This window comes from Gavia stellata, chromosome 13 (genome assembly GCF_030936135.1).
Source record: "Gavia stellata isolate bGavSte3 chromosome 13, bGavSte3.hap2, whole genome shotgun sequence".
Classification (NCBI taxonomy): Eukaryota; Metazoa; Chordata; class Aves; order Gaviiformes; family Gaviidae; genus Gavia; species Gavia stellata.
Genome location: NC_082606.1, coordinates 21,647,442 through 21,671,418, shown reverse-complemented (window position 1 = coordinate 21,671,418; position 23,977 = coordinate 21,647,442). Strand labels below are relative to the sequence as shown.

Sequence of the window (23,977 nt, the reverse complement as noted above, 5' to 3'; positions counted from 1 at the left end):
TTCCCTTTTGCCCTCCAGGTCATGCGCATGCTTGCTCTTTGTGTGTTTTCTTGGGGATAGGGACTACCTCTTGCTATGCGTTTGCCCCACAACTCGTACAATGCGGCTTGTATCCCCAGTGCAGCACAAATAACTGTGAGAGGCTGTGCTTCTGCTAGCACAATACATTTTTGCAAGGACTTCATCCATTCTGTTTTTAAATGACACAAGGAGTGTGGCTTCTCCGAACTCCCATTGCATCTTCCCCGTTGAATGGATACTGGGATCTCTCTTCTCCATAGCTAACCCAAATTTCATTTCCCTGCGGTTCATTGTATTATTTTTAGTTGCACAGTGTTGGGGGTCTTGAAAAAATTCTCCTTCCTTCTTGGTTTTTAATCCCTTTGAGTCTGTGTAGGGAGTGTGGTGTCCCCTAAGTGACCTGAAGAAAGTTAAAGATCTTAGCAATTTTAGAATATAATAGAGTTTTGATTGGGCTGGGAGAAGTACAAGAGATTAAAACAAGACCATTCATTTTAAGATCCTGACCCCCCAGCTCCTTCCTGTAGATTTCAGTGTTTGTATCTTCCCACATTTACAGGATGGTCATTGCAGAAGAGTCAACAAAGCATGGTCCTGGGAGCCAGGACTCATGGGTCGTTCTTTCCTCTCTGTTGTCAGGCTGCAGAGGAGAATCAGTTCCTTAACACTTTAATTTCTTCTTCTGTAAATAAGGATAATGTAATAGCCTTGGAGTTGCCCTCTTAGAAGTGATGGGTCAGTCTGGAGAGTAATTATGGGCATTTGGTGCTGGAGGTCTGTCTGCTCGGGTGAGCTGGGCATCAAGATGCACTTGCAGAGGAAGATGTAGCTATGTACCTGATTGTGGGGGTGGGGTTCTTCTTCCTTGTGTCCTCTGCACTCTATTCCTGATCTGTGCCTGCAGAGCAGCCACGATTGCTGTGACATGTCGCTCTGGTACATGGGCAAAACCTTTGCCTCAGACCAGGCTGGCAAGAATCAGAACGTGTGACAGCCTTCCCCCAGCACCGGCAAAACGTCTATGCAGCGATGTTCGTGCAGTGGTCTCGCAGGCGTGCTCCACGTGATCCTGTGCTGCAAGAAATGCAGGAATGGGGAGAACAGATCAGGGTGATGGGCGTAGGTACAGCAGGACTGAGGTCTGGGCTGAGCGTGCCACTGAAGAGTCTTCCAGAAGATGAGCACGTCCCCCGTGAGTTGGGATTTAGTACTGTGTTATTAGAGATGACACTGCGAGATTGCCGTTGGCAGAACATCATTTACGTTGACAGTTGTAGCAGCTTGCTGCAGCAGTGTCCCAGGAAATGTATTTTTCAGCCAAATGTTTGTATGAAATATGATAACAGGGACATAGCTTGGAGGCAGCTGAAACACCTTCATGTTTTTTGTTCTTTTGATGTTTGTATTGCAGTGGCTTGCAGGTACCAAGTGAGAGCCTGGCTCTGGGTGCTGGGACCTGGGTGGTTCCTGCTCCAACGGCTTGTAGGAGAATACAGCTATTGAATGGGATGAGCTTTGGGGATGGAGGGGAAGGTGGTGACAAAGTGAGCAGCACTCGCAGTTGGCCACCACCTCGCAGAAACAGACGTGCTGTTACCACAAGTGGATTTTCAGTCCTTGCATGTGCGAATGACGTGCTGGATGCTGGGTTGGCTCTCAGCCTGAGCCCTGACGACATGTGCTGTGCTCCTCTTGCAGCTTTGGGTGCGGATGCCGTGCAATACGGGGACAGGGCAGCTCAGATTAGGGTCAGTGCTGCTCTGGTCTGACCCTCCCTGACCGCAGCTGGGCATTGAACCCGTTGCGTGTGCTGGCACTGATGGAGAAGGGCAGTGTTAACCAAAGTGGGGTGATGGTCCCACCTGCTCAGGGGTGGTCTTCCTCTGGCAGAGCCCATGTGGCAGAGGCAGCAGGGCCCTGTGATGTTGTGAGGGCAGAGCCATGGGGGGAGAGCTATCCACAGCTGTGTTTGTGGGCACAGGAGACTGCTTAAAGCTGCACTTCTGGGAGGCAAGAGGGTCATGGAAATCTGTAGGGAGAGAAAACATGGCATGGGGTAAGGCAGCTGTATTTTTACTGGGAGGTGTTGGTTTAACCAGCAAGTGATGCATCACCTCTGGAGAAGACAGCATCCCAGTTCCAGCCTGCAATTGCTGTGTCCCTGTTCCTTGTGCCTCTTCTGCTGGGCACAGACCTCTGTCACTTTTCCCTCTCTCGTTTTAGCATCCTGTTTTTATTTGCCCTCTGCTCTGTCGCTTTACTACCAGTTAAGCAGGGAACCGCTCTCCACTTGACATCCCAAAAGCTCAGCCAGGAGGACTCTGTTTATGTGTGTTTCAAAGCTCCAGTTTCCTGGGCGGCAGGTATCGGAAGCTGTTCACAATGCAGCAGATGCATTACGTAAAAAATGCTCTTGATCTTCCTCTGGGGCAGAGGATGCTAAGCAAACCACAGTAAGTGTGAATTTGGAGAACAGCAAGATTAAAGAGGAGATACACAGCATTTCTAGCTTAATAAATAGATCTTTAAAGCTAGAAGTGACCTTCTGCCTAAAATGACCTGTAAACTTTCACTCCATCTCCCTTTTACCAAGCCTAGCAATGCTAGTAATTTCAAGCACGCATGGAACAGGACTGAGACCACAGATTTTGGGTGAAACTTGTGAAGGGCTGGTGCAGACATACGTCAGGCACCCACCCAAACACACAGCTCTCTCCTTGACTGGAGTTCATATGGGGCCAGCATGCATCACACCACTCACATCGCCGAGGGAAAGCTTCTCGTAGCTCAAGTGTCAGCAGCCTGTTCCTGGGAGCCGGAGGGGGAGTTTCAGCTCAGCTGTCTGTGAAGTTCGGTGGGGCTATGATATGCCATGCTTCTGACAGCTCTAGCAGCCTGTGGTGACAGAGGGTTTGATACAAAATTCAGAGCCCTCACCTCCCATTAAGCAGAACAGCTAAGGCCGGGGTTGGCACCGAAGTGAGTGGCAACAGAGGTGTCAAAGATAATAGAGCAGAACAAGGGATGTACGACTGGGAATAGGTGAGCTGTTTCCAAGTCCTGAGGGGAAACTGGTCCCTCCCACACGCAGCTTTGGCTGTGCATGATATTTGGAGCTGTCAGGTATGGCCAGGTTCGTGTGTTACAGGCAGCTTTGCCTCCGACTCCTGAAGGCTAGGGATGGCTGGATTCAGGGATGGTTTGCAGTCCTGTGTTCTCTACGTGCATCTCTTATTAGTCTAGATCTGCCGTGCTTCTGAGGCTCCCTGAAATAAGAGCTGGTGTTTGGTAAGGCTCTGACTGAAGCAGGGTTTAAGCAGCAGGCTTCATTCAGCTCTCCTCTGAGACTCTTTTGGTGGTGGTGTAACCCTGTGGTGCATCAGCACATCTGCACTGCAGGGATCACACCTGGCCTCTCCCGCAGGGTATTGAACAGGCTGCGCCTGCACGGTGAGGCTGGAAGGGAGCTAAGAATAGAGATCATAATTAGGTCAGCAGCTCGCAATGGGCTGCAGGACAGGAAGGTTGATGTGGTTGTGTTCCTCATGGCACTTGTTAATTATTAATCGTCTGTGTTACAGCAGAGCCTCAGGAGCTCTCTGAGGTTGAGGGCTAGTGGTGCCCTATGGCGCTTACAGCGTCCTAACAGCTGGAGTGAAGATGTTGCAAGTGTCCAGAGGCATAGCAAAGCTCACGGTCCCCTCGCTTTAGACATGGGACAGACATGTGGAGGAGGCTTGTCCCAGTCCCAAAGACCTACCAGTATCTACAGGCCCAGATCACAGGGGAGGCTGAATCAGGAACTGAGCCGTGCTGCTTTGAGCCCTTGCTTGGATATCTCGGATGCCAGGGATTGCTCAGGACACAGCTGGAGTTTGCCTTCAGTAACTGAGAGATGCTCTCAGCCAACTCTGTTGCCAGTGCCGCCAAGGGGCAATGCTACATGGATTGTGGACGAGAGTGAGAAGCAGGAAAAGAGAAGAAGGTTGGGATAAGGAAGGGCAGGTGGTGTTAACAAACACTGTGTCTTCCAGCACAGCCTTAGACAGATCGGGGCTCTCTGCGGCACTCAGCAAGTGTCCAGCCGACGGGCTTTGACAGAATCTGTGGATATCACTAATGATCTTTTCCCGTGGAAAGCCAGCTTTCCTTCCAGACTTTTCCTAGAAAAACAGATTTGCATTGTCCTGAGTTAATGCAGATGCATCCATCTGCTTTTAGTTCTTCTTTCCAAGTTGGCAGTCTTCGTTTGCTGCCAGACTGTGTTACTGTAGGCTCCCAGCATGTTGTGTGTTCGAAGTATAGCTTGTAGGAAGCATTCTGCATACCTGGCATCAGGAAGACCACGCTACGAGGTGGCTTCCCATGATGTTTCTCTTCTCAAAGCCGTGCATGACAGTGATGTGAATGGCCATTGCTGGCAGACGGAATGGGGCAGAGTAGAAGCCCTGGTTGCAAAGAAATCAGGTTGTGTCCTCCTGCACAGCCCAGGGCCTCCAGCCTGTTCCTGTTTTGCTGTGGCTAGATGTATGTGAATTGCAAATAGATCTGTTGTTGCAAATAAATCTGAATCGCAAATAGATGTGATGAAATAGGTATCAGCCTCTGAGCACAAGGAGGAAGTTACTGGAGTGAAATGGCTCCAGTCACTGAGACAAGGTGAGGTGACTGCGTAAGGAGTAGTTTCGGGGCTTGTGACCTGTTAGCCAGAAGGGTCTTCTGTTGACCATGTTTCTGTCTCATTTCTGTGCAAGAGGTAACAGTATCTTTACCTGCCTCACAACTTTTTGCTTGGAGATTTCTCCTGCGTCATCCTGGAAGGTGATGTGCTGGCCTAGGAAAATGACAGAGAGAGCTGGTGTAATGATGGTTAAAGAAGTGTGGGTATATTCCCACTGAATGCCAGAAGCTGGCAAGCTTAGGTCCTCAGGGCCGTTTGATGTTTACTGATTTGGGGTGTGTGTCTATATTTAGATCTCTGATACTGTGGCTTTTGTTAAGGGACTTCTGATGCTTTCTGGCTATTACTTCTGCATCTTCGCTTCTGTGAATTAGCTATGTTACAAACTCTGAGCGGATGGAGTCACGGAGATGCTGAGAGATGTTCCCACAGCAGCACAGTGAGTTAGTGGCGGAGACCAGGGGAGACTCTCTTTGTCTTGAACCACCGGACCAGAGCCTGGCCCTGCTGGGAAGCTGGGACATCGTCCTGGCCGGACAGGGCTGAGGCACTGTGCTGGAGCTGTGTGGAGGATTGGTGCCCACAGCAGCCAGGCAGGTTGAAGAACTGGACTGGAGCAGCCCAGGTCACATCAAGGATGGGGTCTGGCTCTGCCCTTTGTGCCGCTGAGAACGGCGTGTTGCAGTAGCGGTGTTTTCAGTTGTGGGACATGCCTGGTGTAGTGTGGTGGTTCCTGCTGTGGTGATAACTTTGCAAAGCATCCTCTTGCAGCCCTGTCTGTCTTGTCTGTGTTCCTGGCAGCTGCTGGGGAATGGCTGGGGCTTGCAGTGCTTTAAGGGCTCAGCGTGAGTAACGTAAGCTGCCTGGGTCCTAGGGTTAGGGCAGGGAGACTGCTCTGCCATTCCCCAAACTGCTTCAGAGACTCCTTTCTTCACTTCTTTTTTTGTTGGCCTCTCATCTGATCTAGAGGCTTAAATCCTACCACACACTGAGTGACTTTCCTTCAAGGAGTTTGTTTGCGCTAAGATCTGTGAAAATGTGCCGAGAATGGCTAAAGGCTTGTTAAATACACCATAGTGACATTATCAATGATGTTCCAACACGGTCCTTCTGATAGGTCTCAGTGTCTGCTGTGCCCTAAGCTTAGGTTTCCTATTGCCTCTGCCACATTCCAGCTCATGGTCTCCTTCTTCTGCCTCCCAGAAACTCTCTGTGATGTATCTTCAGGCTTCTTAAGATTCAGATGCATGGCCTGAGGTCTCCAACCCTCTGGCTATCTTGGGCCTGTGGCAGAAAACCAGAAGAGCTCTAATTCTCCTAAGAAGCAGCAGCTCTCTGTGCAGTGGGGCTACAGGGCCGCATGGCCGCGGCTGTCGGCGCAGCACCTCCTGTTTATTTTGCCTAGCTCCCACTCGGAGCGGTTCAAATGTAGGCGCTTCCAAGTGCTCGCTGGGGAAGCGAGCAGGAATTCGTTGTGCAGTCTGGCTGGCTCCCGTCCCTTTTGGCTTGATGAAGAGCAGTTCCAAATGCATGTACGCAAACAGAGAGCCAATGTTGACAGCTTTACAGGAGGTGGAGTGGTGGGTAAAGCACACTCTGACTGCTTTGCAGCAGAGCTGAACATTTTACATGTCCAGGGAACTCCATACTCCGAAGGTGCAAGGGTTTGGGGTGGGGGAAGAGCCCCCTAAAAATCCAAAGCAGTTCCTGGAAACCTGCCACTGCTTGGCCTCTTTCTGGGCTTCTGGTTACATATAGTTCAGGGTGTCAACTTGTGGCTGAGCTAGTACATTAAAGGATTTAATTTCTGAGCTGAAATCTGTCAGCTGTATAGAGAAGTCAAGGGGAATGAAAGAGGACTGCCTGATGGCCCCTCTGCCTGTCTGGATGGGATCCCTGTGCTCCCCAGGCTTCCAGACACAGGACACAGAGCTGGGGAAAATGTTTAGCAGGCTGTTTCTTGAGCCAAGTGAAACGCAGTTCCTAGAGCAGCTCCTCCTGCCACACTCAGCGTGTAACACGCTCCGTGGAGAGGCCCCAAAAGCTGTGGCATGTGCTGGTCTGAGGAGTGTGTCCAGGCAGTAAATGAACACTCCTCATCCAAACTCAGTAACCTCTCTCCCTTTTTTTAAAATCATAGAAATGTATTTTGTATATTAAATTCTCCATTTTGCACGTATGTGTATGCAGACGTTAAAGGAGCAGGTTTTGTGCCTGCGGTTAGAAGTGTAGGTTGCACCATGTATTTTGGGATCTGTTTGCTGACTTCTTTGGGCATTTTGTGATAGTAGTTTGAGATAAGAGTGCTGTATGTGGGGGTCTCTTAATAGCGCTAAGAAAGTGATGGAACTTCTGTGTTTTAATCATTTTTTACGCATGTTTGTTTGTATGCTGCTTTAAAGATGACAAATGGTGTGTAGCTGCTCTGCTGCAGCACTTAGTAAGTAGGAAGAGAGACTCTCTCCCCATTCCAAAATGTGGAGATAAATTCTTCCCTGTTCAGCTTTTCAGTTAAATCTTTGCATTCACAAATGCATGACTGCTTACAAAATGTTTTGAGGGTGTGAGGTGAAAAGACAATAGAAACCTGATCTACTGAGCTCATTTATATTATTGGGCAGAAAAAAACAGTTATGCCAATACAGTGTTACTTGTGCAATAAAAGCTGAGTTCCTTTTCAGCCTCCCGTCCAAGCTGACTTGTGTGCCGATCCAGGCACACTGCAGCTGCCTGACAAGGGGAAGAAAGGAGCATTTCTAATGACAGAGGGTATGGGCACTGGTGCTGCCAGATTGCACTGGGCCAACTTTTGCAGTCTCTGTACCCAAGCATGGTCAGTGCTGGAGTTTCTGTTGAGGCACACGTCTAAAAGCTCCTGCAAGGTTTGTGAACCAAAGCCTGATCCTCTGCAGAGGAGGAGTTTTCAATGCTGAGAACCATCAAAACAGTACCAAATGTTTGGTGAATTGAGTCCATAATCTTGTAACCAAAAGTCATCCCTCCCCAGCTTCAGCAATGGAGGAAAACAGAACTTGGATCCAAACTGCCATAGGGACTGGTATAGCAAAGGTGGAACAAAAACCCAGAAAAGCAAATGGTAGTTTTCAGAAAGGATGCGTGGTTGCGAGAGCTGTGTTTGGGGAGGAGAGGAGGCAGTGTTTGACTTGTGATACTTTGGGGAGGCCTGAATTGTAGGGTGTTGGCAGGGCAGCACTCAAAATCTCTAGCCACTTCTGAAAAATCACTGGTGCTGGTCCTTTCTTGGCTGTTTTGCTTTCCTGTTTGCAAAGCTGTGCTTTGCTGTGTTCAGATGAGAACAGTTACAAAAGAAGAAATGCTTGTTGCTAAGCGTGCTCAGGTTTGAGATCTGACGTCGTTTATATTGCCCCCGAAGCAGATATGTCAAAGTGTTAGGATACAGTTAGGCAAGTATCCTGCCTAGAGATTTTACATGCTAGTTATCTCCTGTCCTGGGTCTAGCCCAGAAGTAGAAATAGATTGTAGATAAATTTCCAGGAAAGTGTAAAGGGAGGAGGAAGGCAGGTGTGGAGGATGTTTCTTCTCCTCCGTGGTTGCTGTCAGCTTTCTCCCTGAACAATCCAGGAGGTCTGTGAGTTGTCTGAGAAAAGGGAGAGAGCTAAGGAGTGGGAGTAGGACATGCTCTGCAAACACAGTGCCTGCATTTTTGAAGGTGTGTGCTTTTGCAATGGGTAATTTGCTCCTTTATTGTCTGCAGAATAACAGTAGTGACAGCATTGACTTTCTCTAATGAACAGCTGCTCAGTGCTAGAATCTATTCCCAGAGGAGGCTCGCAGGGATGAATAAGGTTTCATGCTCCTCCTCCAGAGAGGGTGAGAAAGTTCGCAGAACAGAATATTGTTGCTTGGTTGTTGGATATCTCCAAATCTTGAACTGCTGACAGCTGAGAGCTGAATGTGTCACCACGCAAGTCATGTTTAACCTTGCAGCACTTTCGCTGAGGCAGGGTGTTTGTGGAGTTGGGAGAGAGGTGTTAGTTCCCATCCAAGAAGTCATCCTCTTGTCACTGCAAACGACCGTCACAAATTGGCTGAACAAAAAACATTTTCCTCCTGTTGCACTCCCTGAATTCTTTGCTGATACTCTGCACTAACAAGAGCAGGGAGGCGGGAGAGGATAGCTCATGAATTATGGATGCATTAGAGGCAGACTTAAGTTGTAAACTCTTGGAGTTTGAAATCACTCATCTATGTTACAACTCAAGCTATAACTTCAAATAAACATTTTGAGCTTTGTCCCAAGCAGCTCCCCATGGTGCCTCCCTTCACATCCCTGCTCACAGTTTTCCTTCACTTTGAAACGATACAGATTGGATTTTTAGAGGTTAGACAGCCTGTGTGCTGAGATCTGTCTGGCATGCTCGCTTGCTGTCTCAAGGTTCCCTGTGCTCCCCTCCCCACCTCCTTTTGGTTTTGCACTACACTTGACCATAAGCAATTTGCTGTATTTCCTCTGTGCCTGCCCACCTCCTGGCCCTGGAACCCAGCTCCAGATGCTGAGAGATGCCCAGGAGAGCAATGGTACAAAGAAATGGAGCACCCAAATTTGTCTCACGGTAGGAAAGTGGAAAACCTCATAAACTGAGAAGTCTGCTGTAGTGAGTCATTCCAAAACAATAAAACCTGGCAGAATATTTTGAAATATTTCTGCAGATTATCAGGAAGTCTTGTCTCTTGTTCTGTGATGGCACCCTTGCTGTCTCCCTGTGCAAACACAAGCACATGCACAGGTTGACAAACCATGCAGGAAAAGACCCTTCATCTCTAACTCTTCTCAGTGTCCAGAGGATTTCTCTCAGTCCTGGTGCACTACTCTGAGTCATGCCAGAGCTACGTTGGGCACCTTACAGGTGTTTTTTCAGTAAAAGAGGGTAAAATTGATCCATCTGATTCAGAAGGGCAAAAAGTCCACAAAGGCCATGAGTGACAGTGAGTTTTGATATGAATCCACAAGTTGTGCCTTGGGCTGTGCAAAGCTTTTGCCTAGAGCAGCTTTGCCACTTGGAGAGACAAAACAAAGCTGGGGGGGGAACAAATCTCAACGATGAAGTTTTAAATAGCAGCACTGTGAAAGCTTTTAGTAGCACAGAACGGAAAGCATGGCGCAGGTGCATTCAGTGACCTATTTTGTTCAGGCAGTGAAAGATGTCTTGGAAACTGCAGCTTTTTTTTTTCCCTTTGGTTCTGACAATATTCCCTCTTGACCTCAAATTATCTTAATGGCAGTGGAGGCAAAAAACTCACGTTGGTTTCACTCTTTGATATTTCTTGGAATCCCCTGCGTGGAGATTTTCCTGGTTAACTTAGGACTGTTCTTGGGAACTCTTAAAACCAAACGAAACCTTAGCAGTTTCGAAGCAGTTAACCTGTGATCCATCCTACCTATTGAGATAGCAAGTGAAAAATCTATGCTAAAGGGGGCTCAGTTTAAAGAGGAGCTTGACTTGTAGACTTTGGCAGATCCACAGTGAAATACAAAGCTGGAGAGAAATGCATTTGTGTGCAGGAGGTGTATGGGGCATTCATCCATGCACACACCCAGGAATGTACTGGGAAAGCAAGCAGAACTGTTTGGTTTTGTAATATAATTTCAGTAATAATCAGTGACAAACAGATGTGGGGTCTGGGCTAATGTGTTTCTGCAATAGTTTTTCAAGGCTGAACCAGAGTTTTGGCCAAGGGAGATGGAAGCAGAAATGGATGTTTGAGCTACAGATGCCTGTGGCTGTGGCCGCTCTTGGTTGTCAGCGAGACCTTGAGTTGTGCCCTTGGATTTGACTGGCAGGAGGCCCCCATATCAGCTCTCTTTCTACCTTCTGCAAAGGAAGTATGGAGCTAATAAGTAGCTAGTTGTCAGCCCTTTTGGGTCTCCAGGCCTGGTTTCTGCTGGCCACCAGCGAGCTCCTTGCTCGTTCCCTTCCCGAGCACCCAGGGTGTGGGACAGGCAGCACCAGAGGGAAGGGCAGCACGTGGTGCTGCTGCGGGACTGTTCAGGGTGAGGGTGGTGAAGCGGTTCGTTGGTCCTTTGCCAGCCAGGAGAAATGCAAGGCCCCAAGGAAAGGTGAAGCTATAGGCTGTGTCTTTACAGCAGCGCTTCGCAGCAGCTCTGCTAAACCAGGGGATTTCAGAGCTGGGCTGGTGGCTCCTGGGGCCGTTTGAGAGTGAGGGTTTGTGCAGCTCGTAAAATCCCTCTCCTAGAGACTGACAGCACTACAAGGCAGCTGTTGAGGGACCGAGTCATATGGGACAAGTGCCTTCACATGAAGTTTCTATAACCTGTAAGGTGCCTTTGCCAGCCAGCAGTAGCAGCCGTGCACCTGAATGCAACAGAAGAGTGTTTAAGTCAGGTTTGAGGAGTTTGCTCTCTTCCTCTGCCCTAAGCTTGGTAGAGAAAGCTGCTTGGAAATCTGGCAGGGAATATATTGCCATCTGGCTGATGTTATTTTTTTACTCTAGATTTATTTTTTTCCCCCCAGCCCTGCAGAAAAGGACAGTTTTATGCACACAGACGCATTTCAGCCATATTCTGCCCAGTAGGTATGCTGGCAGCTGGTGGTGTTGGGTAAAGAAGCTTACTCCTGTGGTAGGCTGGAAGTCTGTCCCCATATACTCCTGCTCCCAGGACCTGGGGTGTAGGCTGCTGCCCTCTTCATTTTCATCAAAAGCTGCCGCGGCAGCAGGGTGAGCCGGGCCTGAGCGTGTGGACTGCAGAGATGTGTGACTATGTCCAGCCATGCTGCCAGCCCCTCAGCAAAGAGCAGCTTCTCACCTGGCTCCTTTGCACCTCCTTCCCCAGCTCACTCTTAAAACCAACCTCATCACAGCTTGTTGGGTTCTCCAGTGTCTTCCCAGCACTGTGGCCTTCCCTGTAATGGCTGCTATAAAAGCCTGTTCCTTTGCTTCTGGTGCTTTCTTCTGTGTGTTCTTCTAAATCCTGGCTGGAAAGCTCCTTCTCCTTGTTCTTTCTTCGATGTTGACTCCTCCCTCTCTGCCGTATGGGGTAGAGAAAGGGTAGAGGCCTCACTTTAGCAATGTGCTCAGCAGCCTCATCCATCCAGCTGGGTCTCACTGGAGTCCCTGCACTCAATTATTTGCAGGACTAATGATTACTTGTAGATTTTAGTGCTTTGTTGAACTGGCGCTGAAGTTAAAAGAAAGCTGCTGTTCCAAAGAGCCTTGTGTTTCTCTGATCCTTCAGCTGACGTGCCTGTTGTGGAAGCTCTCGTGCCTGTTTTTTGCATTAAGCCCATTTTCTGTCTCAGTAGTTCTCAAGCCCAGCCTTGGCGCCGCAGTTAAGAGCGGCCAGGACTTTGATCTGTTTGTCAACGAGGCCTCTGAATCCATAGTCTGATGTGGTTTCTTCTTGTCCCTGTTCTGTCCCTCAAGTTGTCCTGCTGCGGCTGGATGTGATGGCTGTGAGGCTGAAAGTGTCTGTAGGCATGAATGATGTTAACACCTAACGTATATGAATGTAGCAAAGCCCTGGCCAGCCCACACCGTGCTGTAGGCACAAAAGGAGATTGTATGTGCCGGTACACACCAGGCTCTCTGCGTAGCGTACTTGTTCCACTGGAAGGAGGTTAGCTGGCTTGGCTTTTCCTTCATGCCCCAGGGCAGCTCTTACTGCTGGTGTTTGCCCAGGGCTGGGGTTGCAGTTTAGAGTGGTCCAGCCGTTGCCCCAGGTAGGGACCGCGGGCGCTCCTCGGTCTCTGCTTCCATCTGCTGGACAAGCACCGGTTCCTGCTCTCTCCTGTTTTCCTTCAGTGTCTTGGGGATTTTATTAGCTCCTTTTCCACTGTGCTCACGTAATACTACAGATAGAAATCCCTTTCACGCATGTATGGACTGCAAGAAAATTTCAGTGTTGAACCAACTCTCTTTGGCAAGACTTCTGTGCTAGAGTAAATGGCAACGAGCCTGGAGATGGGCTGAGCGCAGCACGTTCGGTGCAGCAGTGTGTAGCCTCCTGCCATGCAGGCAGGCCAGCGGGCTGAGGCTAAAGCTTCTCTGGTTTATATTCCCAAGAAAGTCGAGTATCAAGGAGTGTTGCTTGGATGCCACATGAATGGCTGGTGTGGGTCAGGCCAGAGGTCCAGCCATTGCAGTGCCATCTCTAAAAGTGACCACAGCAGATGCTAGAAGAAAGCATGTGAAAAAGCTGGGCAGGGAGGACATGGTGCTTTCCTTGCACATCTCCCTCAGCATCTGGCAGGTGGGGATGTGGGAACATCTTGGGCTGGGGAATGCAGTGAGACTTCGTATTTAATGGTCCCAGTGAATGTGTCCTTCATGAGCTTGTCTGAACCTCTTGGTTTTTGAACTCTGCAGCATCTTGAGACAGTGAGTTTGTACTGTGCAAAAAGGCCCTGCTTTTATTTGTTTGAGACCTGCTGCCAACAACTTTCTCTGCTAGATCATGGGAGCACCTGGAGCAGGCCTAAGAATGACTTGTACTATGTGACTCCTCTGTAGTTATTTCTCCCTTCATGAGGACAACAACAAAAGCGTCCCTCAGAGTTAGACACATTTGGGAGAGCTGGAAGAACAGGGTTGCTACTGTTGAGGGTCATGAACGGTCTGGTCTGCTCAAGAGTGCTCGGGTTGTTTTCATCTGACAACAGAAATTTGGCCACTGCAAAGGCATTTCCTTAACCTTCCCTTAACCTCTGCTCAGCAGTGAGCAGACGCAGGCCGAAGGTTCATTTCAAGAAAAAAATCCCCATCCCGTTCTCAAGACACTGCAATGCAGCCTATAGATCTTCCTGTAAACGTTGCTTGATTTATGTGTTGGCTGTTCATCTGTGCACATACAAGCTAAATAGCACTCTGTTCTCCAGATGTGTAATGACTGATTCAGTCTTTGTGCCATCAGGTGAAGACCTGGACACAGAGGCTTGACCTCTCTTTGTTGCAGTTTACAGTACCGCATCTGTGTTAGAATTTCTTTAACCAAGTTACTAGATTCTTTCTGAGCTGTTAACAATGCCTTGGTAAAGGGTGTGTTGTGTTGCTGTTGCTCTGTTTGAGGATAGCGGTGTCTTGTTTCATCTTATTAACAACCATCCGTTTGGCAACAGTCGATGAAGGTGCTGGATTGAAACTCTTCTTTCCATGTGAAAATCCTGATACTAATTTTTACTAGGGCCAGCATGATTAGAGTAAAGCCGCAGGGCACCCCTTTGTTCATTTCTTTAGCAAAAATATTGTAGTCATGTAAAAGCAAGACCTGCTTTTCTCCTCCAACTATGCATGAGCCGTTACCACAGGTGAGACTACCCGGGGGAGCATGGCCGGGGTGCCTGGGCTCTATGTTCTGAGTTTTTCTAGGGACTTTGCAATTTGGAAAGACAGACTTTTTTTCTTTTTGTTTTTGACATTAGGTTCCCAGCCAGCAGGAGGAGATGTCACCATCGTCGCTGCTCCAGAGAACACCACGGTGGTGGCCGGGGAGAGCGTGGTGATGGAGTGCATGGCAGCTGCCGATCCCACCCCCTTCGTCTCCTGGATACGACAGGGTGAGCGCGAGGGACAGAGTTAAGCTTTTGTTGTCAAGAGGAACCTGTGGACACTTTATTTTTAAAATCTATTAAGAGATGGAAAAATCTGTGGGACAGGAAGGGTGCTTGTTACGTTGGTACCTAATGACACAGGTGGTGTCACAGTGCAGGGTGTCCTTGCTAAACTGGAATTACTAATTAAATCTAGAAGGTTACAAAGCGTGCAGCTCACTTTATAGCTGTTTGACCTGTGAAATATATGAAGTTCTAGTGCCTGGATGCCTTTTGATCTAAATTAGTCATCCTCATTGTATAAGCTTGAGCAGTGAAGGTCACGAGATGGGGTCAGGTCTATGCCACTCCTCTGGGGACTCAGAGGTTAGTGGGGGTTCTGTGGAATCTGCCACTGCATTGGAGAAGTAACTTGTATTATCTTGCAGGATTATAAAACATGGTAAGTTAATGATTGGAGTGGCTGGGAGTGTTGCTGGGAGGTTTTTATTCAAAGATCTTACTGTGGTCAGATTGGTGATGGAAGGATCAAGAAGATGCTTAGGTCTCGTCAGAGATGTACAAATGAGCCAGACTGGCATACATTACCCAGGGCAGATAGCCTAAGTCATGAGTAGGATGCTAGTGTCACTTCACCAAGTGTCACATCCATCAGATGTATTTCAGAGGCTCTGACTAAAGACGTTCTCAGTGCAGTAGTCAGATCTCCCTCAGAGAAGGCTCTCAGTCATTTTCATAAATCCAGGTCATGATTTAAGTTTCCTCTCCCCTGTAACCATTTATTGTGGTTGGTCTTCATCCCAGACTTGTCCACAGGCAGTGATTTTAGTGTATGCAAATATTTCCTCTTCCCCAAAAAAAAGGAGCAAAAAAATCTCAGAGGACACAACTTTGGAAATTAAATCAGCAAGGATTAAATGTTCTGGCAGAAATGTTTCTGGTTATCCTGTGTACTTCACAATTACAAATACTCAGCTTTCTCATGCTAGATCACTTACTCGTGTTACTGAGACCTACTGATGCCCATGGTAGAGTAGATATTATTAGAGTTGATTATCACTATGAAAGTTTTTTGGATGGGGGGAAGGGGAGGGGGAAGGGAGGAAAGGTTGGTGAAACAGTTCCTTGCATGCTTTATTTTAAAGTGTTTGCTTGGTCCCCCTCTGCTTCCCAGTGTGGAGTCTTCAAATTAGAAAAGATGGATTAACTGTGCTAACAATTCTGTGTTATACAAGCATGTTTCTTTCCAAGCCTTCATTAAGGAGCAGGCTGGGTTACTGGATGATTAGTCATGTAGGTAACACCAAGGATTGTACCTTCAGGTTGCCAGTTTGGCTCTTGCCAGCCTTGGTGGTGTCAGCTAATTGCTACCATCTGGAGTCAGGTTTTCAAATTGCTCCAGTGCAAATGGGGCACAGGGATTTTCTCCTCCTCTGAGTGTGCAGCCACTGAACTGTGAGGCCACCTGAAGACCCCCAAAATGGATGGAGGGGGCAGAGGATCTGATCTCAGCTGTGCTCCCTGCTGATAGTGCTAAGTAGGTGCAGCTGCTCCCAGTGGAGGGGGAGAGCTTGCTCCGGTCTCGATGTACAGGCTCAGCTGAATCTGTGAGAGGCAAAGGCAGGCAAGTACTGAGTTTTTGCTGTCAGAGAGACACCCGTGCTTCTGCAGGTGGAGAGGGACGAGGTCTGGTGTTGCACAGGTGCTGCACAAATTGACTGGCTCTCCCAAATTGCTGACTTGTGGTAGAGCTAGCCTGGAGGCTAGCTGATGGGAGGTCAGTTCCTGACCTCCCATCCGAGCCTTTCCTCAGCCAGACTGTGCTTGCCCACACTCTGTCCCCAGCTCTTGGCTTTGCTCTCTCCCACTCATTCAGAGGTACTAATGCCGTGGTCCCCACGTTTCTCACATCAGAACAATGCTGAGAATAAGCAGTGCCCAGCACCAGCCTACTGCCTTGACCGTGATGTGCTGAGGAGCCTAGGGCTATCTGAAGTTGTAGAAGGATGTCTCAGCTTCTGGCCAGGGAGCCGGAGCCACCCTTTCCTCCTTCCCGACTCAGCAGTGCTGAGCATCTAGCCAGGAGAATGGGAAGAGGGCAGCTCATGTCTCTGACCCAAGCACCAGAGCCCCAGGGAGAGCACCAGGTGTCTTCCTGATACCTTACAGATCAGGAGCCAAGCTGGGGGCAAACAATGAATCATGAAGTTCAGTAAATTTGGGTTCACGTCCGGGACCCAGAGGAGAAAAGAACCCTGAGTTGTTAGTGATGCAGCGCTCTTGCTGACGTTTGCGTTAACGAGTGAGGGGAGGAAGCATGTGTGGTGTGCGTGGGGGTCAGCAGGCAGATCCAGTAGCTTTTCCAAAACGTGTGTTAGCATAGCTTTCCCTTGAATGTGCTATTCCTAGGGGGTCTCATTGCAGCCACACCCTAGGCATCAGAGACTATTTTAATCCAAACCAGAACTTTTTCTGTTACTGCAGGCTAAACTAAACCTTGGGCCAATGTTGGCTTGGGCTGGCTGACACTTGGTCAAGCACTGTCCCAGCAGGAATCCTCCTCTAGCCTGGGGTTTGGGATTTGGGGGTCTCTCTGCTCCCTAGCTGTGATCCTGGCTCTAGTAGATGCTCTGTTTACAAGCCCTCCTAAAGGGCAGCTTGAGGCTCCCTCCCACATTTGTGCATGTTTCTTCCTGCAGATGGAAAGCCCGTTTCCACAGATGTGATTGTGCTGGGCCGGACAAATCTCCTCATTCCTTCCAGCCAGCCCCATCACTCAGGGGTGTATGTCTGCCGTGCTAACAAACCCCAGACCAGGCAGTTCGTTACGGCCGCAGCTGAGCTCCGGGTCCTTGGTGAGTAGAGAGCAGGATGAACACTCTGGGTAGAAACGCTGGCCAGGTGGCTGGGGATTACCTGGACTGACATCCAGGAGATCCCCAAGAAGTTGCGTTTGTGGCCCATGTTGGGTAAGACGGGAGCCGGGTTAGAGCCAGGAGGCCCTGGGTTGGGATAGCTCTCGGTGGGAGTGTTACCTCTTTAATTTGGGGTTTAGTTCCTTGTATTTACTGAACCGTTTTATGCCTTATTCTTGTTCTCCAGTGTTTCCCCATGGAAATCTGTATCAGCAATTAACTTTCAGTATCATGGAAGCCAGCAGGGAGAACAGCCTAGGATCAGGGAACGCAGCACATGATTGATACAGAATTTATTTTTCCTTTTGGACAGAGTCTAAATTAAGCCTCTAGAGTCTGCCTGGCAAATCCTATCTTGTAAGCAAAGCTGCTACTGAATAAAACATAGCACTGAGTGGGGAGGAGAAGGGATTTGCTTCGCTATCTTTTCCTCCTCCTTCCTGCATTAATTTGTCCTCTCTCCCTCCTCCCAGCTACACCCAGCATCTCCCAGGCTCCTGAAACCATCTCACGCACCCGAGCCAGCACGGCCCGCTTTGTCTGCAAGGCGGAGGGCGAGCCAGCCCCAACCATTCACTGGCTGAAGAATGGCGAGGCCATCCTCTCCAACGGGCGGGTGAAGGTGCAGAGCAGCGGGAGCCTCGTGATCAATCAGATCGGGTTGGAGGATGCTGGCTACTATCAGTGTGTGGCTGAGAACAGCCTGGGCATGGCTTGTGCCACTGCCAAGCTCTCAGTGATTGTGCGTGAGGGTTTGCCCAGTGCTCCCAAGAAGGTGTCAGCCGTGTCCCTCTCCAGCACCACAGTCCTTGTGTCCTGGGAGCGACCAGAGTACAACAGCGAGCAGATCATTGGCTTCTCGTTACATTACCAGCGGGCTGTGGGTAGGTGTTATCTGCCTGTGCAACACAGCTGTGTTGCAGGTACAAAGCACAGGTTGACTTTCTTTCCCTGCTAGTGACAAGTGTGGGCCAATTCCAGTTAGTTTAGCCCTTTTCATTGCAGGTAAAGGAATTTTCACAGCATCAGCCTGTGACAGTGCCTGTGGATTAGCCGACATATACTAACTTGTTGACCAGCAGTAGCATATCCACGTAGCTAAGTTGTCTGGATTCTAGTGGGACCAGGCACTTCTGGAAATTTATTTCTGTTCTTTATTTTTCCCTCCAACACATTGATTTTATATGCAAAGGGTGTGATTATTAATGGAGATATTAAACAGCTACATTGTGTACAGGGGTAATCGCTAAATTATTCACACCCAGAATCTGAAGTGAGGCACTCGAGTCTCTTGGGATCTGTCTTCCCAAACAGCCAGCAAGCCCATATGCTTGCTGAACTGTTGCCAGAGCTCCTCTGAAAATTAAGCTGGTAACTTCAGATGCCTTAGCATGGATTAAGGGGCTTGAGTCAAAATGGAGATGTTAACATTGAGGCATTGAATGTTTCTGCCCAGAGAGTTCACATAAGAGATGGAGTTTGTGCAGGTGCTGGGGAAATTGGAGAAGACACAGTGATTTTTTCTTTTTAAGGTGGATTTACACTGTGAACCTTGCAAGTTCAGTGATTTTTCGAGGAGTGTCTTGGCAGTTCACTGACCTGCTGATCAGTGTTTCCTTGGCTCTAGGAACAGATAACGTGGAATACCAGTTTGCTGTCAATAACGATACCACTGAGCTGCAAGTCAAGGACCTAGAACCCAATACCAACTATGTTTTCTACGTGGTCGCGTATTCTCAGCTCGGAGCCAGCCGGACATCCTCTTCCATCATTGTTCAGACCCTGGAGGATGGTGCGTTTGAATTAGATCGGTACTGGTGCTTAAAAAATGTTCTTGGCCTTTTTCATGGTGAGCATTGAATAAGCTACGGAGAATAGTATCAGCTCCTAGAAACTCAAACCCGCTGCTTCTACAGCTTCTTGCCAGAAGCCCTTTTGAAAAAAAAACCCAAACAACAAACGAACCGAAAACAAAGCACCCTGGTCTGATTGTCAGCTTGGGTGATGAAGAGCATGAAAATGACCTCACTGACACTGGGGCCCACGAGAGTCCTGTGGGAACTGCGGTCAGCTCCTCTGGGCTTTCACCTAGCTCATGTGATATTGCTCCAAACTTGACTCTGGGCCAGACTCAATTTCAGCTCCAAAGAAAGATGTCTATTGTAATTTGTAGGGTTGGGAGCAGCCTTGAGGTTGGATCCCATAAGAGCCATTGGTTTGTGTTGATTTTACCATTTATCACGTAGCGTTTTGTGAGTGGTAAAGGCAGAGTGCCAGAAGGACAGCTGCCCCACAGGGGAGGACATGTATGGTTTTCAACAGACTGCAGGACAGGGGCAAGAAGTGATGGTTTTGGCAGACCTCGTGCAAGCCCCTGCTATGCTGCAGGGTGCATTATGTGCTTTTAGTACTCCTGACAGAGTGGACTTGCGTGGTCCCACGTGTATGTGTCTGAAGCCTGAAAAGCTGAGCTGAAAGCATGAAAGCTGCCTGCAGCACAGAGCTGTGATACTCCAGGGAATGGGGATTCCCAGATTGAAGTCTGGATCCATGAGCCACTTCCTTTAGTGTCTCCTTCGTGCTCCACAGTACAGCATAGGCTGATTAGCTGGTTTGTGCTAACCTGCCCGGTTTGCAGTGGACACGGGGTCCCTAGGGAGCAGTGTGGGTGGGGCCAGCAGGCTCTGATCAGCCTGTTGAAGCTGAGCACCGCCCCATCTCCCCTCCCCAGACACCTGCCGATGCTCTGAGCTGTTGAAGAGCTGTGGGGTATTGGTTCCTCCCGGGATAGAGAGCATGTTACCGGTGGCTGGGCAGGGCCAAGACCAGATAGTGGCCTCCAGCCAACTCAGAGAGCAGCGGCAATCAGTCTTTGCTGACTTCCCGTTGTTGCTTCTGCCCAGTTCCTAGTGCTGCTCCTCAGCTGTCCCTGTCAAGCATGACTCCTGGTGACATCCGTGTGACATGGCTGCCTCCCCCTCCAGAGCTGAGTAACGGCAAGATAACGAAGTACAAGATCGACTACTGCACCCTCAAGGAAGGTGAGGGAAACACCATTTGGGGGAGGTTGTGTCTTCTGCTCCAGCAGTGTTAACAGCATGTCATATCAAGGGAAGGAGGTGCAAGGCTGAAAACAGAGGGACCCCTTTTTACCCAGGGGAGGAGAACAGCCCTCTTTTAGCCTGGCTCTGCTGTTGATGGTCACAGCAGTGCTGATGCTGTTCTACTTCATGCTACTCTGAGGGGCCTTTTTCTGTGATTGTGGAGGAGCCTGCATCCCCAGGGGAATGGCCTGATGCTTGTGTGTTTGTGCTGTCCCGTGAATGTCTGCATGAGTAACCCTTTGGTGCCATCTGCACTGTGTGTTTTGGGGGAGGAGCTTTAAGCTGGTTGGAGAAGAAGGGTAAGTGCATTCGATTCCTTTAAAATGGAGTCTAATCAAAGTGATCCTTGTGGAAAAAAAAGCAAGTATCCTGGCCATGCTGTGTTGCTCTATTGCTGAGTTTTATCCAGTTTTATTTATATTGTCAGACACTCTAAGAAGCCTTCAGCAGGGATGGTAACATTTACCTATGCTGGATGCTGCTGTTCCAATTCCACATGTGCTTGCTTTGCAAATCCTTCTGGGTATTTGCTCTTAAAACCATCAAAGCTCTGCAGCTTCTCACTTCCCAGGGTCATGATTCTTACTAAGAGAAGGATGGGGAGTGTGATGAAGTGCTGGACATGTTCCCATGTGTTTGATCTGGATTAGTAGTCTGCGCTGTGACTTTGGGCTTTTGGTTTTTTGCCCTGAGCCTGCATGTGGCTCTGTGGCATTGTAAAACCTTGGAAACATTTGCAGTCTAGGGATCACACTCAGCAATATGCTGTTACATAGCAGGGACTGTGCTCCCAGCTGAGTTTATGCCAGGCGAAGCCGAAAAGCAAGACCTCTGCATTTACCAAACAGGCAATACGAATCTTCAGCAAGACCTATTAGTTGTTACAGCGAAAATCCCAGGCCATTCTCAGTTTAAATTTCCTGTTACCTCCCTTATGAACTTGGGTGGGCTGAAAAGGGAGTGATAAAACCTCAGTCTGGCATGGGTGAAGGTGTGAATTTTGCAGAAAGCAGGGCTGCTGGACAGTTCTGGTTCAAATTAAGGTGAGGATTTAAATAAGTAATGAGAAGCACGGGAACGTACCATCAGCTGTGCTCATGTTCTGCCATCAGGTCAGCAGCAGCAAGGTTTCTGACAGCTCCCCTCCAGGCAGGCTCAGCGGTGCTGAAGGCAACCTGCAGTTTTGAATGTGCTGAAGGGGCTTGTCAGCCAGGATATCAGCTCTGCCCAGTATTTAGTTCTAGTTTTTCCCGGTGGCATGAGATTGCAGCGGGCAAAGCCCAGGGCGTGCAGACCACGTGGGGGTAGCTAGGCTTTGTGGCTGCTCAGCTGTATTTCCCTTTGACTGGGAAAACCATGTTTTCAACGGTGTCGCCTTGGTTCCAGCAGATCAGGTTACCTCCATTGAAGTGAGTGGAAATGAGACACAAATCACTCTCTACTCCCTCCATCCCAACAAAGTATACAAAGTTCGCATCGCGGCCAGCACCAGCGTGGGCTATGGGGCCCCTTCTGAGTGGACCCAGCATCGGACTCCTGACAGAGACAACCAGACGCATGGTAGGAGGCTGGGTAATGCCTGGGATTTGGGGCAGGGTGTGCAAGACATTGGGGAACTTGAGGCATAATCAGAGATATTTGCTTTCATTAGGGAATTGTAACTGTTGGGTTTGGTTACCAAAGTACCCACCCTTTATCTTGCTGTTGAGCAGCTCCTATATGTCTTGCTGCTTGCCTGGGTAGTGGGTCTTCCTCCCTCCATGTGCAGCTGTGAAAATTCTTAAAAGAGAAAGGAAGAAAGAAACAAAAAACCCAACCCCCAATGTTATGACACTTGGGAGTGGATAGACAATTCTGCGAAACAGAGGTGAGCCTGAGCCAGACTCCAGCAGTGGTTAAAGACGGTGGTATTTCAGAATGCATTGAGAAACTCCCATAGTGGCTTTGTGGCATTGTTTTTTCCTGTATCAGCCAGCTGGTAAAGTCAACAGTAGAGCGTAACTGTACCACTTTCCACTGTAAGATAGTGGAGACATCCCACTCACAGGACAGCCTTTCCTCACACCCCTCCCTCACTACAGAGGACAGGGAGGATTCAGCAGAGCAGGGAAATGGAGACAGGCGGCTGAACATTTTTTTTTCTTGTCCTATTCTTCTTCTAGTTCCATTTGCCCCGACAGAATTAAAAGTCCGAGCAAAGATGGAGTCTCTCCTGATAACGTGGCAGCCCCCAGCCAACCATGCCCAAATATCTGGCTACAAGCTCTACTACCGAGAAGTGGGCCCAGAGGAGTCCAGCGATGAAAGCCCTTTGGATGGTGCTGAAGATGAGAGCTGGGATGTAGGACCCATAAAACTAAAGAAGAAAGTGAAGCAGTACGAGCTGACTCGACTAGGTTAGCTGGTTACATCTTCTTAGCAGTTGGTGTGGAAACCCAGGGTCTGTCTCTTGCACTTTGTAGCAGTCCCGAGTGCTTCCAAGAGGCTCAGTTATCTGCTTGGCTGTAGATATGTAGGACCAGGACCATGTGAGCTTTTTTAAGAGCACCCAAAATAATTTCTGGAGTGAAGCTCTTGGGGCTTGTTCTAAGCAGAGTTTAAAACACAGAAATTTCTGATGCCCATGTAGCAGGGATATTTTTAACCAAGGGCTACTAATATACTTACTGTACGCTAATAAGTGGATCTGAATCAATTAGTGGTTTTTATTGTGTCACTATAAAGAGCGCCTAGATTAAAATGTCCAGTCAGGACAATGATCTCTCCTTCCCTGTATATTTCTAAGAAGCTCCGTAATTGCATGCTGTTTGAAATCTCTCTGTATTAAAATGCAGAGATGGGTTACTTACAGCATGTTAATTTTGGGTCAGCGTTCTCCTCCACCTCCCTGCTAAGGGAAAAGGGTTAGACTGAGTGTCCATGGCTGGAGAACAAGTCTGCACCACAGTCAGATCTGCCTGCCTGGCTAACTGTGCTTGGTGTTTCCCATAAGGAGTTATGTTTCTAACATCTGATTGTACCAGTTAGTTGATTTGCCCATTGACACAGGATGGAGAGAGAGAAGAGAGTCATGGCAGAGGCATCCTTGAAACAGGATTCTGCTTCTTAGAGTTCTTCCATCCCCCAACTTCATGCTTCATCCCTGTTACTGCCCAGTGAGCTGAGACTGCGAGGCGAGTGTTTCTCGTGCTGGTTCATCTTACACGTCTAACATATATATTATGCATGGTGTAAAGGACAGGCTGCAGCACCTGGAAAGACAGTTTGTGTCATCGCTAAGTAGGTTTCCAGTCATGTTGCAGCCATCCTGCCACTGAGAGGGTGTTAACAGTTATGAGTTTCTCTGAAGAATTTAGGTCTGTAATTATTGCACTGAGGAAACCACATGTGAACATCATCACGCGCTGCACTAACCACTGGCAAGTCAGTTAGCAGAGGGACTTGGGAGTGGGCTGAATTGGTTCCAAATGCTCTGGCACGACGATGCTGAGAAGGCTGCTTGTTCTTCTGTAATTACTTCCTTAAATTTGGGCATCCGTCAAGCCCTAATGGTTTCCTTATGATTTGGTGATTGTGTATCAGCTATCATTGTGTCAGGAAGAGGGTCTTGGGTTTCTTCCAGCCGTGGATGTTCTCTTTTTTCCCCCCTTACGCTGTTGAATGATGTGCTCCTGCACATGTATAGTAAAGGAAGGGGTCAGGAATCTG

At 48.7% G+C, this 23,977-nt stretch overlaps 1 protein-coding gene across 1 annotated transcript in view; it reads left to right on the top strand.

The window, feature by feature from the left end:
* The window catches only part of IGDCC4 (immunoglobulin superfamily DCC subclass member 4), a 95,639-nt gene that overhangs the window by 52,937 nt on the left and 18,725 nt on the right, over positions 1 to 23,977 (top strand). The window contains exons 5-11 of the mRNA XM_059824084.1: positions 14,122 to 14,256; positions 16,950 to 17,105; positions 17,639 to 18,049; positions 18,793 to 18,957; positions 20,069 to 20,206; positions 21,659 to 21,829; positions 22,432 to 22,665. Coding sequence (XP_059680067.1) covers positions 14,122 to 14,256; positions 16,950 to 17,105; positions 17,639 to 18,049; positions 18,793 to 18,957; positions 20,069 to 20,206; positions 21,659 to 21,829; positions 22,432 to 22,665 — 1,410 coding nt within the window. The remainder of the gene's footprint in view (positions 1 to 14,121; positions 14,257 to 16,949; positions 17,106 to 17,638; positions 18,050 to 18,792; positions 18,958 to 20,068; positions 20,207 to 21,658; positions 21,830 to 22,431; positions 22,666 to 23,977) is intronic.